Genomic DNA, 12,550 nt, shown 5'->3' with positions numbered 1-12,550 from the left:
ATCAAATATAAAATAACACTGCATATCTTTACTGTATACATTAAATATAGATTAATCTTTATTAAAGTTACAAAAGTAATTTAGTCAAGGGCATTGAGTGACTTTTTTGCAGTGAGTCTGTTGTTTGATTAACATTAAATGCAGCAGGAATATTATGTTGCTGTCACTTTAAGACAATGCACAGATCCAATAAACTGATAGTGTGTACACGTGTTTTCTTTCTAAACTTGCTACATTCACTATATAGCTACTATATATACACTATAAGACATAACAGACTATGTTTACTAGGAGACTATATATGCCAAGACAGACATTTTGACATAATTTTGTGTTAAATTGTCCATTCAAGTGCAAGACTTGAAAGGGAGATTAATTCATTATTCACACGCTGTCAGATGCGGTTTTCTGGTCGCCAGCTTCGGATGTGCAGTTTGCGCACACAAAACTTCTCACACAGCATGTGTTACTACCTTTCAAATATTTCGCTTGAATGTTTAAATTGGCAAGGCTAAAAAAAGTGTGCAAATTATAAACTTCATGGCGACACAGCACTGATTTGGACAGTGACAATTCAGTCAACAAGCCATGAATGTGCTCTCTCTTTCTCTCACGGTGAAAGCACGGGTGTGAGAGAAAGCAACACCAAAGTGACTGACCAAAACCAAGCGACGGCACATAAAGCTCAGTTGGCAATGGAATTTAGACTATGAAGTGTTTGATTACTTTATTCAATTCTGTATATCCGACCTGTTAGACCTACCTAAAAATCTTAAATCACTGTTTACAAGTTTACATGGGTCAAGAACAACAAAAACAAAAAATTCTGAATTTTGACAAGGCAGGTAAAAATCTGGGCCTGTATTCATAAGGATTCTATGAATCCTCTCAGGAAACTCTTAATTTAGCTTAAATTTTTAATGCAGGAGTCTCAGCTTAAAGGCAACTCAGGACCAATCTGAGAGCAACTCTGAGTAAGGAAAAGACAAAAACTTAGTGAGGAGGCAGAGTTGACCCCATTGCTATGTATGAAACAATTTTTTGAAGACTGTGATTGGTTGGTTGTCCAAGAAGGAAAAAAGAGTGATTTTAAGTATAGGGCTTTTTTCCTGTTTCACTGTTCTCTCTCTCTCTCACACACACACATTATATGTGTGTATATAAATCCTTTTTTTATTTCCCATGCTGTTAATTTTCTATAAGGTATTTGATTGGCTTAGAATGATAAATGTTCCACTTTTTCCAACTGCACTGATTTCTGACATGTCTATTTAAGTGGTGGTTTGAATGTTAGTTTTTAATGTAAGAAACATGGAATCAAAACCAAGAAGGACGAGAAAGCCAGACTGGACAGAGGAACAGTGTTTACTGTTAGCCCAGTTAGTAGGATGAACACAAGGCCATCCTTAAAGGAAAATCCGGACCGGGTGTCAATCTACAGTATAGCGTCTTATGAACTCACTGTCATCCATTGTCTGCAACACAGTTCTTCACTTAAATTAAAAGTTGTTATTTTTAAAGCCAATAATAAATGTTAAAATTGATAGCTTTCAACCGATTCCTAAGTCAATATCGAAATCTTACTATATGGTCAATTATATAATAATATTATTATTGCTAAATATTATTAGTTGAGGTCAACTAGATTTTTAAAACTATAAAGACATAAGGCATGTCTATTATGTATTTTCAATATTTCTTTATACTCACTATTAAATGTTATTATTTGAGGTCAACTATTAAAAAACATAAGACATATAAGCTTGGTATTTTTTTGCACTATAATCCCATTTCTCAGTCTAAAGTGTTGTGCTATAGGCTTGAGGCTGCATATATCAATAACCTGTTACACATCCAACAAATTCAAACAATGAATAAATTGGAAACCAATTTTGTTTGTTATTCAATAAGAACTTACCCATATTATTTCATCAATGTACAATAACTTTTATTAACATAAACATTATTTCTATTTTACAGCTATGTTCAGAAAGCTGGTGGCTGGAGGCTTACATGAGCCATGATATTTTCCTCTAACAGTTAATTTCCTCTACAGAGTAGAAGTTGGAAATAACATGTCTGGGGCTGTGCTGTACACAACAGGGAGGTTACATCAATCTCAGATAGGAGTCTCAGTATGCTTCATTATCAGTGTGACCAAAACAGAGATGTCCCTGTGGTGCCACTCCTAAATTGGCATAGAAATATTAAACCCCTGTGACACTTACTCACCATCACTCTTTATCTTACTCCATTTCTTGCTTATTTTCTGTTCCCATCTCATCCCATTGTAGGTGGGAAAAACAAGGTGAACCAGAAATTCAAAGCACTAAGGACCATATGTGCAAATATAGAGACATCACTATAATCTGACAGCATTCATGAAACCACAGAGGAAATGTTTGTTAGATCTTAATCTTTGGCTTTGTTTATAGTCTGAACAGCACATTGCAAATTCATCTATATATATATCTCTGAACAAATGGATCAGACTTCATCACTTAGAAAACGACAGTGCAGAAAGTCAGTGCTAAACACTGGATTTGAAAAACAAATCGGATTTACGCAGAGTTTGAACAAAGTCTTTGATGTGTGACTTGACAAAGTGGGCCACAGCTGAGAATGTTGGCGGTTGTGCGGGATGCACTTTTAATGAGAGTTTTATGTTAATTATGTACTGCAACTTTGGAGGTGATTTGGGGGCATATTACAGACAGAGTGAGGAAGTCTCAGCAAGCTGTTACATGGCAGAGCTTTAAATGAACAGTTCATACATCTGACATCTTAAAGAGATGGCCATGAAACGGGACATTAACTGTGCATAAGAAACATGTCATCTGATTGCACCTAAAGGAAGAGATTTAAGCACAAAGGAACACACTGATAATGAAAAGGTAGGTGTAAAACATGTTGTCAGGCGAGATATCTCCTCCAAGCGACAATTATAATAGAATTTGCAATGTTTTTGAAAGAATTTAAATCTTTTATTCAGTAAGGATGCATTAATGCATCAAAAGTAAAGATATACAAATCATTTCTATTTCAAAGAAATGCTGTTCTTTTTTTTTTTTTTTTTACTTTATATTAGGGCTGTGCAAAAGTTAATTGCGATTAATCGCATCCAAAATAAAAGTCTGTGTTTACATAATATATTTGTGTGCGCTGTATATAATTATTTTGTATACATAAATACCTATGCATGCATGTATATTTTTAAGAATTATTTGCGCTTAAATTCTGTATATATTTATAAATACATAATCTATATTATATAAATATAAATATTTTATATATGAATAACACATTTTAAATTAAATATATACAAGCATGTGTGTGTATTTATATATACAAAATAATTATATACAGCACACACAAATATATTATGTAAACACAGACTTTTATTTTGGATGCGATTAATCGCAATTAACTTTTGCACAGCCCTACTTTATATTCATCAAAGAATGGTGGAAAAAATATATCACATTTTCCACAAAAATACTAACCAGCCCAAAAATGTTTTTTTGAGCACCAAATCAGCATGATTTCTGAAGGATCATGTGAGACCGAAGACTGGAACTATGGTTGCATGCAATATGTTTATATCTGAAAAATTGGAATTTACTTAATTTGCATTTAGATAACAGAAATATTTTTTATTGGCCAATTGCCATAATCAAATGTATGCGTGTTTTTCACTTTCATTGTATCTAATGGGATTTTTTTAATAGGGAAGTTTGTACAACACGATGGCATTTCATTTAAATTAATTGTTGGTTATTTAAACTGCTTAATCCAATCATGTGGAAATGTTTTCCTTAATTTAATCAAGTCAATTTTTTATTTTTAGAGAATACAGTTCTATATGTTTAGTCAAATATAATCAGAGACAGTGTGAGGAGGAGTAAGCCACTTGTGGAAAAGTTAATGGGAGAAATTGCAATGGTCATGTGGGATCTCCAAGGTGGCCACTGAGTGAAATGACTTTCTGGATTTTGACATAATTCTCAATTTAGTATCAGTTTGCAACATCTGCTGCAATGTGCAGACCTGGTCAGTATTCATTACCAGCACCATTTGTTTTATTATTGTAACATATGAATAGATTTCATGCAAATTAAGAGAGTGGTTACTGACCATGTGATACATTTGGAATTTTATTGCTTTGGAAAAGCCATCCACGTGCCATTCAGTTTCAGAATGATGAAACAATCATTAACTGACGTAATCCTATTGGGAGCAAACCAACATTAACACGGCTGGCACTCAGCTCTAGATTCTGTACATTGTTTCTACTTGAGTTAAAACAGTTCTTCCCAACAAGACTCCTGCAGTGCTGATGCAAATAATTAACCAGAACAACTAATATAGAAATGGCTCACAGGCTTGACCAGCATGACTCATGTTTGATGTTGTGTATGACCAAGTACATCATACGATTTACAGAGTGAGTTACTGGCAGCATCTCTTCCAACCCTTATTGCTATGTTTTTGATGCCGGGAGTAATCTCATCTCGTAATTCACACACGGAAAACAACTTATACTTAAGTCTTTCCAAGGCATTCTAGAAACAGTAGAGAGCTGTTTGACTGGGCCTGAGATGTTTCTCACATCCACCAGTCGGGCTAAACCGAACCAGAAAAAAACAACAAATCTGCACTCCATTGGATAGACTTACAACCAATCAGAGCAACGCAGTGTTTTTTTGTTTTTTTTATGAGCTACGCAAAATTTGTCAACAGAAATCTGGAAGAAGTAGTAAAATCATGAGTGTTGCTTCTTTTACTTGGTCCTTCATGAGTGCGACCAAAGGAGAAACCACAACGACCACAGGCTTTTCATTGCGTCCTAAAACTTTTGTGGGCAAGGTTCGGACTGGCATCCAGGCTGGTCAAGCTAAGGACTGGACTAAAAATAGAATATATGTAAAAATAGCTATATGTAAGAATTTTCATGTAATAACTCGGGACATTTTGCCAGGAAAATCAAAGGGATGTGACTTTTACGCCCGTTCCCGAAAGCCTCTCTTCTGTTCAATAACACAAATGAAATTAATGCTTTATACAAAGTACAGGATCATTCTGAAAGGGCTATTCTGTACTGTACTGTCAATGTGTCATCCAAAGAAAAGGAGTTAATTCAAACTAAAATCTCAAGTATACTATATATATATATAATTAAACTACCATAACAGTTTAATTTTTATTACCTCATCTGTCGACAAGATGCTGGTGAATTGCAGAGCTGATGGAAACATTTCCACATTGCTTTGATCTGATGTTTTCTTAACTGCTGTTTTCTCACCACTGTAATTTTTGTTTGTTTATTTTGTTGAAAGGAAAATGTAAAGCACATTTTTACATATACATCAAAACGTCACTCTCAGCAGCATGGACAACGTCAGGATGTTTGTTAAGAGTATAACACTGAAAAAGTATTTTTGACTTCGTTCTTTTTACTTCAAGTGAAGAACAAACAAGAACATTGCCGTAAGTATATCAGGGCCTTGAATCGTGTTCATGAATAATTACCTACTTATCATCATGATGTTCCAAACCTGGTTGTTATTTTTTTTTGTGAGACACATTTTCAAATTATTGATCCACAAAATAAGATTAAGGTTTGGAACATCATGGTGAATAAATAATGAATTTCAGTCCAAAATTTTTTTGGGGACAAAAAGCTCTGCCAGAACTCATTAAAAATATGCCGCAGTGGTGTCAGGTGCAGATTGAAAATTGATATGACCAGAAGAAAGGATCACTGTGAGACAATGAGCGGGCTCAAAATTATTCATCATTAACATTGCCATTATACAGGTAGTTTCATCTCTTTCCTTCTCTCGCTCTCTCTCTATCTCACACACACACACACACAGAGAGAGAGAGAGAGAGAGAGAGAGAGAGAGAGAGAGAGAGAGAGAGAGAGAGAGAGAGAGAGAGAGAGAGAGAGAGAGAGACACACACACACACACAAACACACACACTGACGGCTTTGCCAATTGAAATTATTTAGTTCAGATGAATGCTAAATCCTGATGACTGGGAGATGGGAATGTCAAGATTTGCATTTAAATTGCCACCATTGTATGTAGGAGTGTATTGATAACACATGAAAAGCACTTTGACTATACATGATGGTCTTTCACTAGATGTGATGCTCTGAAGTTATTACAGGAGCTACTATACCTCCCTTCATGTTCCAAAAATGCGAGTGTGATTTTTTGCCAGCATAAACCACATAGTTATGTGCCCATTACTACATCCATTTTGTTCTCCTGCCATGCCTTTTCTCTGAATTATTTATTTTTAGATTATTTGGATAAATGCTTTTGCCTCCAAATAGAGAGAGGGGAAAATATTAGCATATTTGTAAGAGTCTCATGGTACTGAGATATCACTCATTTGAATAATCACTCATTATAATGAGCAATTACTTATTGATTAATAATTATTTGTGGATTCTGTTCCAACAACAAATGAGAAAATAGACTCATCTATCTATCTATCTATCTATCTATCTATCTATCTATCTATCTATCTATCTATCTATCTATCTATCTATCTATCTATCTATCTATCTATCCTCACCTAAAGGATTATTAGGAACACCTCTTCAATTTCCTATTAATGTAATTATCTAATCAACCAGTCACATGGCAGTTTCTTCAATGCATTTAGGGGTGTGGTCCTGGTCAAGACAAACTTCTGAACTCCAAACTGAATGTCAGAATGGGAAAGAAAGGTGATTTAAGCAATTTTGAGCGTGGCATGGCTGTTGGTGCCAGACGAGCCGGTCTGAGTATTTCACAATCTGCTCAGTTACTGGGTTTTCATGTTTCAGTTTTCATGCACAACCATTTCTAGGGTTTACAAAGAATGGTGTGAAAAGGGAAAAAAAACATCCAGAATGCAGCAGTCCAGTGGGTGAAAATGCCTTGTTGATGAGGTCAGAGGAGAATGGGCCGACTGCTTCAAGCTGATAGAAGAGCAACTTTGGCTGAAATAACCACTCGTTACAACTGAGGTATGCAGCAAAGCATTTGTGAAGCCACAACACACACAACCTTGAGGCAGATGGGCTAAAACAGCAGAAGACCCCACCGGGTACCACTCATCTCCACTACAAATACGAGAAAGAGGCTACAATTTGAAAGAGCTCACCAAAATTGGACAGTTGAAGACTGGAAAAATGTTGCCTGGTCTGATGGGTCTCGATTTATGTAGAGACAATCAGTTGGTAGAGTCAGAATTTGGCGTAACAAAGAGTTCACTGTACTGAAATGGCCCCCACAGTAGAGGTCTTCACGGGTCCACTTGGATCCGAAAACCAGAGGTCCGACCCGAGAGGGTTCGGATCCAAAACTCCTACGAGTGTCTCGGACACGGGTCGGGTTCGGTATTAGTGGCCTTGGGTCTCTGGTAATTTATATGCCTTTTCCAAATGGACCTGAGAAGACCCAAATTATTTTAAACAATGTTGGGCATTTAACAAAATGACAGTATTTAAAACAATTCTATGACACCGTTCTCTGACCTTTTTTTAAGTGAGAGTGCGAATCAGCGCTTTTCCGTGCAATGGGCTATAAGCATAAGCACGGGTGCCTCCGCATTTATTTACTCAGTTGCTCGCTCCACATAAACCAACCCCTCCGTTTGCCAAGAAGAACTAGTGCGCCATTATGTGGATGGATGTTTGACTACATGGCATGCAAGTATTTGAATTGTCATTAAGCCAGGCCTGTCAATCAATTTTAAAAATACGGGACACTGTCAGACAAGCATGGAGGCGATACTAGACACTGCGAAAAAGGTGAGGGAAAACGAAACAGAAACATCCAGGGTCGTCATTCCTTGATAAGGAAGGAAAAAAGACTGGTGCAGCAGTTAAATGGAACTAATTATAGGCTACAACACACGCGTTCGACCAGACTGGGGAGAGAGCAGCTGTAATAATGTAAAATATGTGAAAAAGAATGCTTTTTTAAACAATCAAGCATAAAGGGACTTCGTAAAAGGGCATAATAGGACCCCTTTAGGAATAAACATTTTTTTAAAAAAAAAAAGGAAATGCCATTCGACCGACGAATAATGAGATACTTTCAATAATACATTTAAAAAAAGTAATATAAACAATTCTTGCAAAAGGGGATATACAGTATGCAAATCAGTAAGTTGTAAATATTTATCAAAATAATACCAAACAATAGGGTAAAATCTAAAAACAACGAGTCATTTGTATGGGAATCAAACAACACTGGTTTAGCTTTGAGTTTGATTCATTAATATAACAGACTCATTTGAATAATTTGTTCAGGTATTGGACTACATCAGTTGACCTATATGTGTTTAATTCACTAGAAAGAACCGACTCATCAGAATAATTCTTTCGGGAATTTGATTGGTTTTGCTGCATATCTTTGATTCACTAAAAAGAATGTTCTCGCAAGATATACATTTTTCAGGAATCAGATCACACCGAGAAAAATTGAGAATTTTACTATGGTATTCCGCCTGCATCAGAGGAAGAATACATGTGTTAAAACTATGCCAACTGATTCTAAATAAGAACTCTATTCCAATCTTTTCTCTTTTCACAAGATAAAGGTTGGGATGTTTTTCCCTTTCTGCCAATATAAACTGATGTCGTTTCAGCTTGGGCACATAGAGGAAGTGGTTCCTGGTGGTCTCCTGGGAGATTTCTGCATGATGACCCATGGCTGATCTGCTGTGGCATTGGTGGCAGGTGCAGGGAGGATCAGAACCATTAGAGATATGGCTGGAGACGACACACCCCCTTTGTCTGGCAGTGTTCACCAGAGACTATTAATCACCCTGACAACAACAGCTCCACCAAGATAGAGAAAGAGAGATAAAGAAGAGACCTCTAATCTGGGTAACAAATGGAATGCACGGAAAAGGCCTAATCCATGGAAACATGACATTTTTCAACAATCTCTATGCTAAATGTCGCAATTTTGGCTTTTTATAATTGCACGACTCCAAACTGCAAGCAATAAGCTCTAATTAACGTATTTGTTTTACACATTCATTAGTGTGATTTTTGTCAACATCTGTTATTATGGAAATGCTAATGATGGATGCAAAATGCAAGGCGTTGGAATAAGAAGGGTGACATCTCTGCCAATTATACTATAATTCTGGATGTACACAAACAGTTTATGGACTGAAAAACAGGAAGTGGTGTATGCAGTTGTGCATAAAAAGTTGTGTATGCAGTTTGTGACAGTGATGGCATACTGTGTGTGTGCGTGTCTGTGTACCCTAATTAAAAAGAAACTGTGTTTCTGCAACACATGCTCCCCGTCAAAACTGGTACTACGCTGATATTGACTGGAGAATTATGACAAGGAAAAAAAGGTTTGAGATAACATCATCCTTTCCTTTTTGTCTCTCTGAAGATAGATTTAACTTTTTAAAAGAATTAATCGACCATTAGGGAAATCAATCACTGCTAGTAAGACAATGAAGAAATGTATGCAATATTTAGTTTCAACACTTCCATCCATCCATCGATCCAGTATCTTACTGTACCAGTTAAGGATAGTGTCTCATGCCACTTGTGCCATTTTCAGTATCAGATAGAATAATAAATGTATTTATGAAATAAATGTAAACATAAAATCATATTTGGCTAGCAGGATGTCAAACATTGTAGCCTACCTGCTTATCTACTCCACATAGCATCATAAAACAGACAAGAGCAGCGAAATGCGTATAATCCTGTTAGCAATCTGTTAGGCTATAATGAAATAAGTGTACTATAGTATGCATGCAAAGTAACTAATTAAGTAGACGCAGTACAACCGTAACGTGTCATTCATCTTCTCATAACATATCAAATCACATACAGATGAACACGATCTCGCCACCTACTGGCGAACATGTAAGCACATTTATGTTAAGATTACACGACTGACATAGTGCGTTCAATCGCACAACTACTATCTGGCGTGTCGTTTACACCTCAAAACACCATCTTTTTGTATATTAAAACTGGCAACGATCTTTGATTAGTTTACTGGGTTTCGTTGCTAGAGACCGACTCTCTTGCCCGCCAGCCAGCACTTGTGACGTCACATGCAAAGTATGAATAACCTTCCATTACGTGAAAAAAAAACCTGCATCTATGTGCTTCTCAAGGGCCGGAGCATTTGAATCCCTTCAATAGGCAATCACATTAAAAGCTGCTCACAATCATCAAAAAAGCCACAGCACAAGCAAACAAACCAAATCAACTGCATGATTCTTACCTCACACGGGGGCCATTGCGTAGCGGCTCTCGAATGGTACGTCCGGGCAGCGTGCGGCGGTTAGCCGTAGAATAATCAGGCTCTAGGTCGTACGGCTCTTCGTCATCTGGGCCGAGACTGCGGCGGTCGTCTTCCAGCCCATAAGGTTCAGGTTGGAAGCGCTCAGGCTGAGAACGATTAAGATCCACGGTGCTACTTCCCATAGGGACTTGAGGCTGGGCCACATGGCCATAGTCTTCCTTGCGGATGGGGAGAGTGTAGCTATTCTCCGGCCGGTATCCAACGGTGGGCATGTACGGCCTATAGGGCCTGTAGTTGACTCCACGTGAGAGACTTCCGTAGTTCTCGGGCATGTCTCCATATCCATCGTGAAGGCCATAATGGCGATACTGACTGTCTGGAGTGTCATTGTAGGAGTCGCTGTAATTGTTGTAAGAGCGTGTGAGGGTGGAAGTGGCCTGGGGTGTGATGAAGCGCTCGCCGTTCTTCATGTAGCGCCGATCAATGGAGTCGGTGTAGCTCCCCAGTGGAGATGAGCCCTCTGGAAGAGGAAGACCGTCGGGACCCATTGGTACCTGCCGAACTGTCCGTGTTGTCACTGTCTTGACCATCTTAGTGACCTAAGATGATGCAAAAAATGCAACAGAATCAGTTTGTGTCAGAAGTGAAGGTCTGTGCTTTTTATGCAGAGTGAGTCTAGTGAGTCGTTCCCTGTCTTAAATGCCTTATGCAGGGCATATATGTGATATTAGAATGAAGCCATTATGTCAGATTGCTCAAATCATAGCAGCCAAAACAACCACAGGCATTTATGAGTGAAATGTTGCACATTGACTTAGTGGTCTAACATCAGCAGGGAAGTGGGTGTCACACTGTGAGCTGGATGAGTAGCAGTATAATGACTGAAGATCTTTCCCAGTCCCTTAAAATGCTTTGTGTTCATCAGTAATGAAACAGCTGGAACTGAAAATATATGGACACATTTCAACAACATTCTCAGTAGTTGTTACAAAGTTCCTCACCATAAAGAAAACGTTGCTATCAGTTAAGGTTTTCTAGAAGCAGCTTTATTTACTAGTTAAAGGGATACTCCACTTTTTTTTTGGAAATAGGCTCATTTTACAACTGCCCCCAGAGTTAAATAGTTGAGTTTTACCATTTTCTAATCCATTCAGCCAATTTTGTGATATTTAGAAGAATATCAGTAACCAAACAGTTTCTAGTCTCATTGACTTACATAGAAACTGTCTGGTTACTGATATTCCTTTAAATATCAGAAAATTGGCTGAATGGATTCGAAAACGGTAAAACTCAACTGTTTAACTCTGGGGGGAGTTGTAAAATGAGCCTATTTCCAAAAAAAGTGGAGTATCCCTTTAAACTAAGAGACTAACGCCCGTTTCACACATACTCCGTTTGCAGTGCGTATGCGGTGAGTGTTGCGGTGCGTATCCGGTACAGGAGCCGCACGCGCTAAAGTGCTTTCACATATGCTGCGTTTGCAGTGCGTGAGCTGTACCACAAACACTGGCTATTTTTATTTCAAAATCAGAAGTTATGCAGCAATACCGTGACCAGTGACCAACAGTCCTGTTATTATTCCATGCATATATTAAGATGTCTTAAAGTAAAAATATGAAACAATTAAATACCTTTATGGAGAGATTACTACATTTTATTGAATTAAATGCATTTATGGTGAAACTACTACATTTCGAGGTCAATCTGAGTTCATTTTGACGACGAACCGTGCGCTGTCACTTTATTTCTGCGTTTGCAGCACAGCAGAAATAGACTTGGTACGGAAACGATCTCTGCACTGCTGTATACACACCGCAACTGGAACGGATCGACGGACTGCAACCGCGTGCAGTGTGAAAGCTCTAACCCGTTAACATGGGTACGGAAAAAAATACGGACCGCCTACGCACTGCAAACGGAGTATGTGTGAAACGAGCGTAAGGGTATGTTTTGCTAGAATTTTTTTTAAATGCTACATTACTGTTACAGGAATTGTCATCTTATCATCACATGATGATATCATCAAAAACATTTTTCCATTTTTAAACACACCCCTTTGAGGAACCTTACAAAGGAAACCACAACCACATACAGTATGTTACTAAGAGAGACACTGTGTCTATCACTGGACATTGATGTCTTTATGACTCAACTTAAATAAATCACTATTCCCCTCTGAGTGTTAATTCAGTCCCTTATTCTACAAAAAATGTCTGCCTGTCAAGAGGATGGAGTGCTGCTGCTCCTGAAGGTTCAAT

General features: G+C 37.6%; 1 protein-coding gene across 28 annotated transcripts in view; it reads right to left on the bottom strand.

Moving 5' to 3' along the window:
* Positions 1–12,550, bottom strand: part of arvcfb (ARVCF delta catenin family member b) — a 188,993-nt gene that overhangs the window by 56,633 nt on the left and 119,810 nt on the right. For all 28 annotated transcript variants that reach the window (XM_089130386.1, XM_039658982.2, XM_039658981.2 and 25 more), the window contains one exon: positions 10,272–10,891. In XM_089130386.1, coding sequence (XP_088986512.1) covers positions 10,272–10,891 — 620 coding nt within the window. The remainder of the gene's footprint in view (positions 1–10,271; positions 10,892–12,550) is intronic.

Source organism: Pimephales promelas, chromosome 4, assembly GCF_988280905.1.
Source record: "Pimephales promelas chromosome 4, fPimPro1.hap1.1, whole genome shotgun sequence".
NCBI classification, from domain to species: domain Eukaryota; kingdom Metazoa; phylum Chordata; class Actinopteri; order Cypriniformes; family Leuciscidae; genus Pimephales; species Pimephales promelas.
This window is presented reverse-complemented; position numbering and strand designations above follow the sequence as displayed.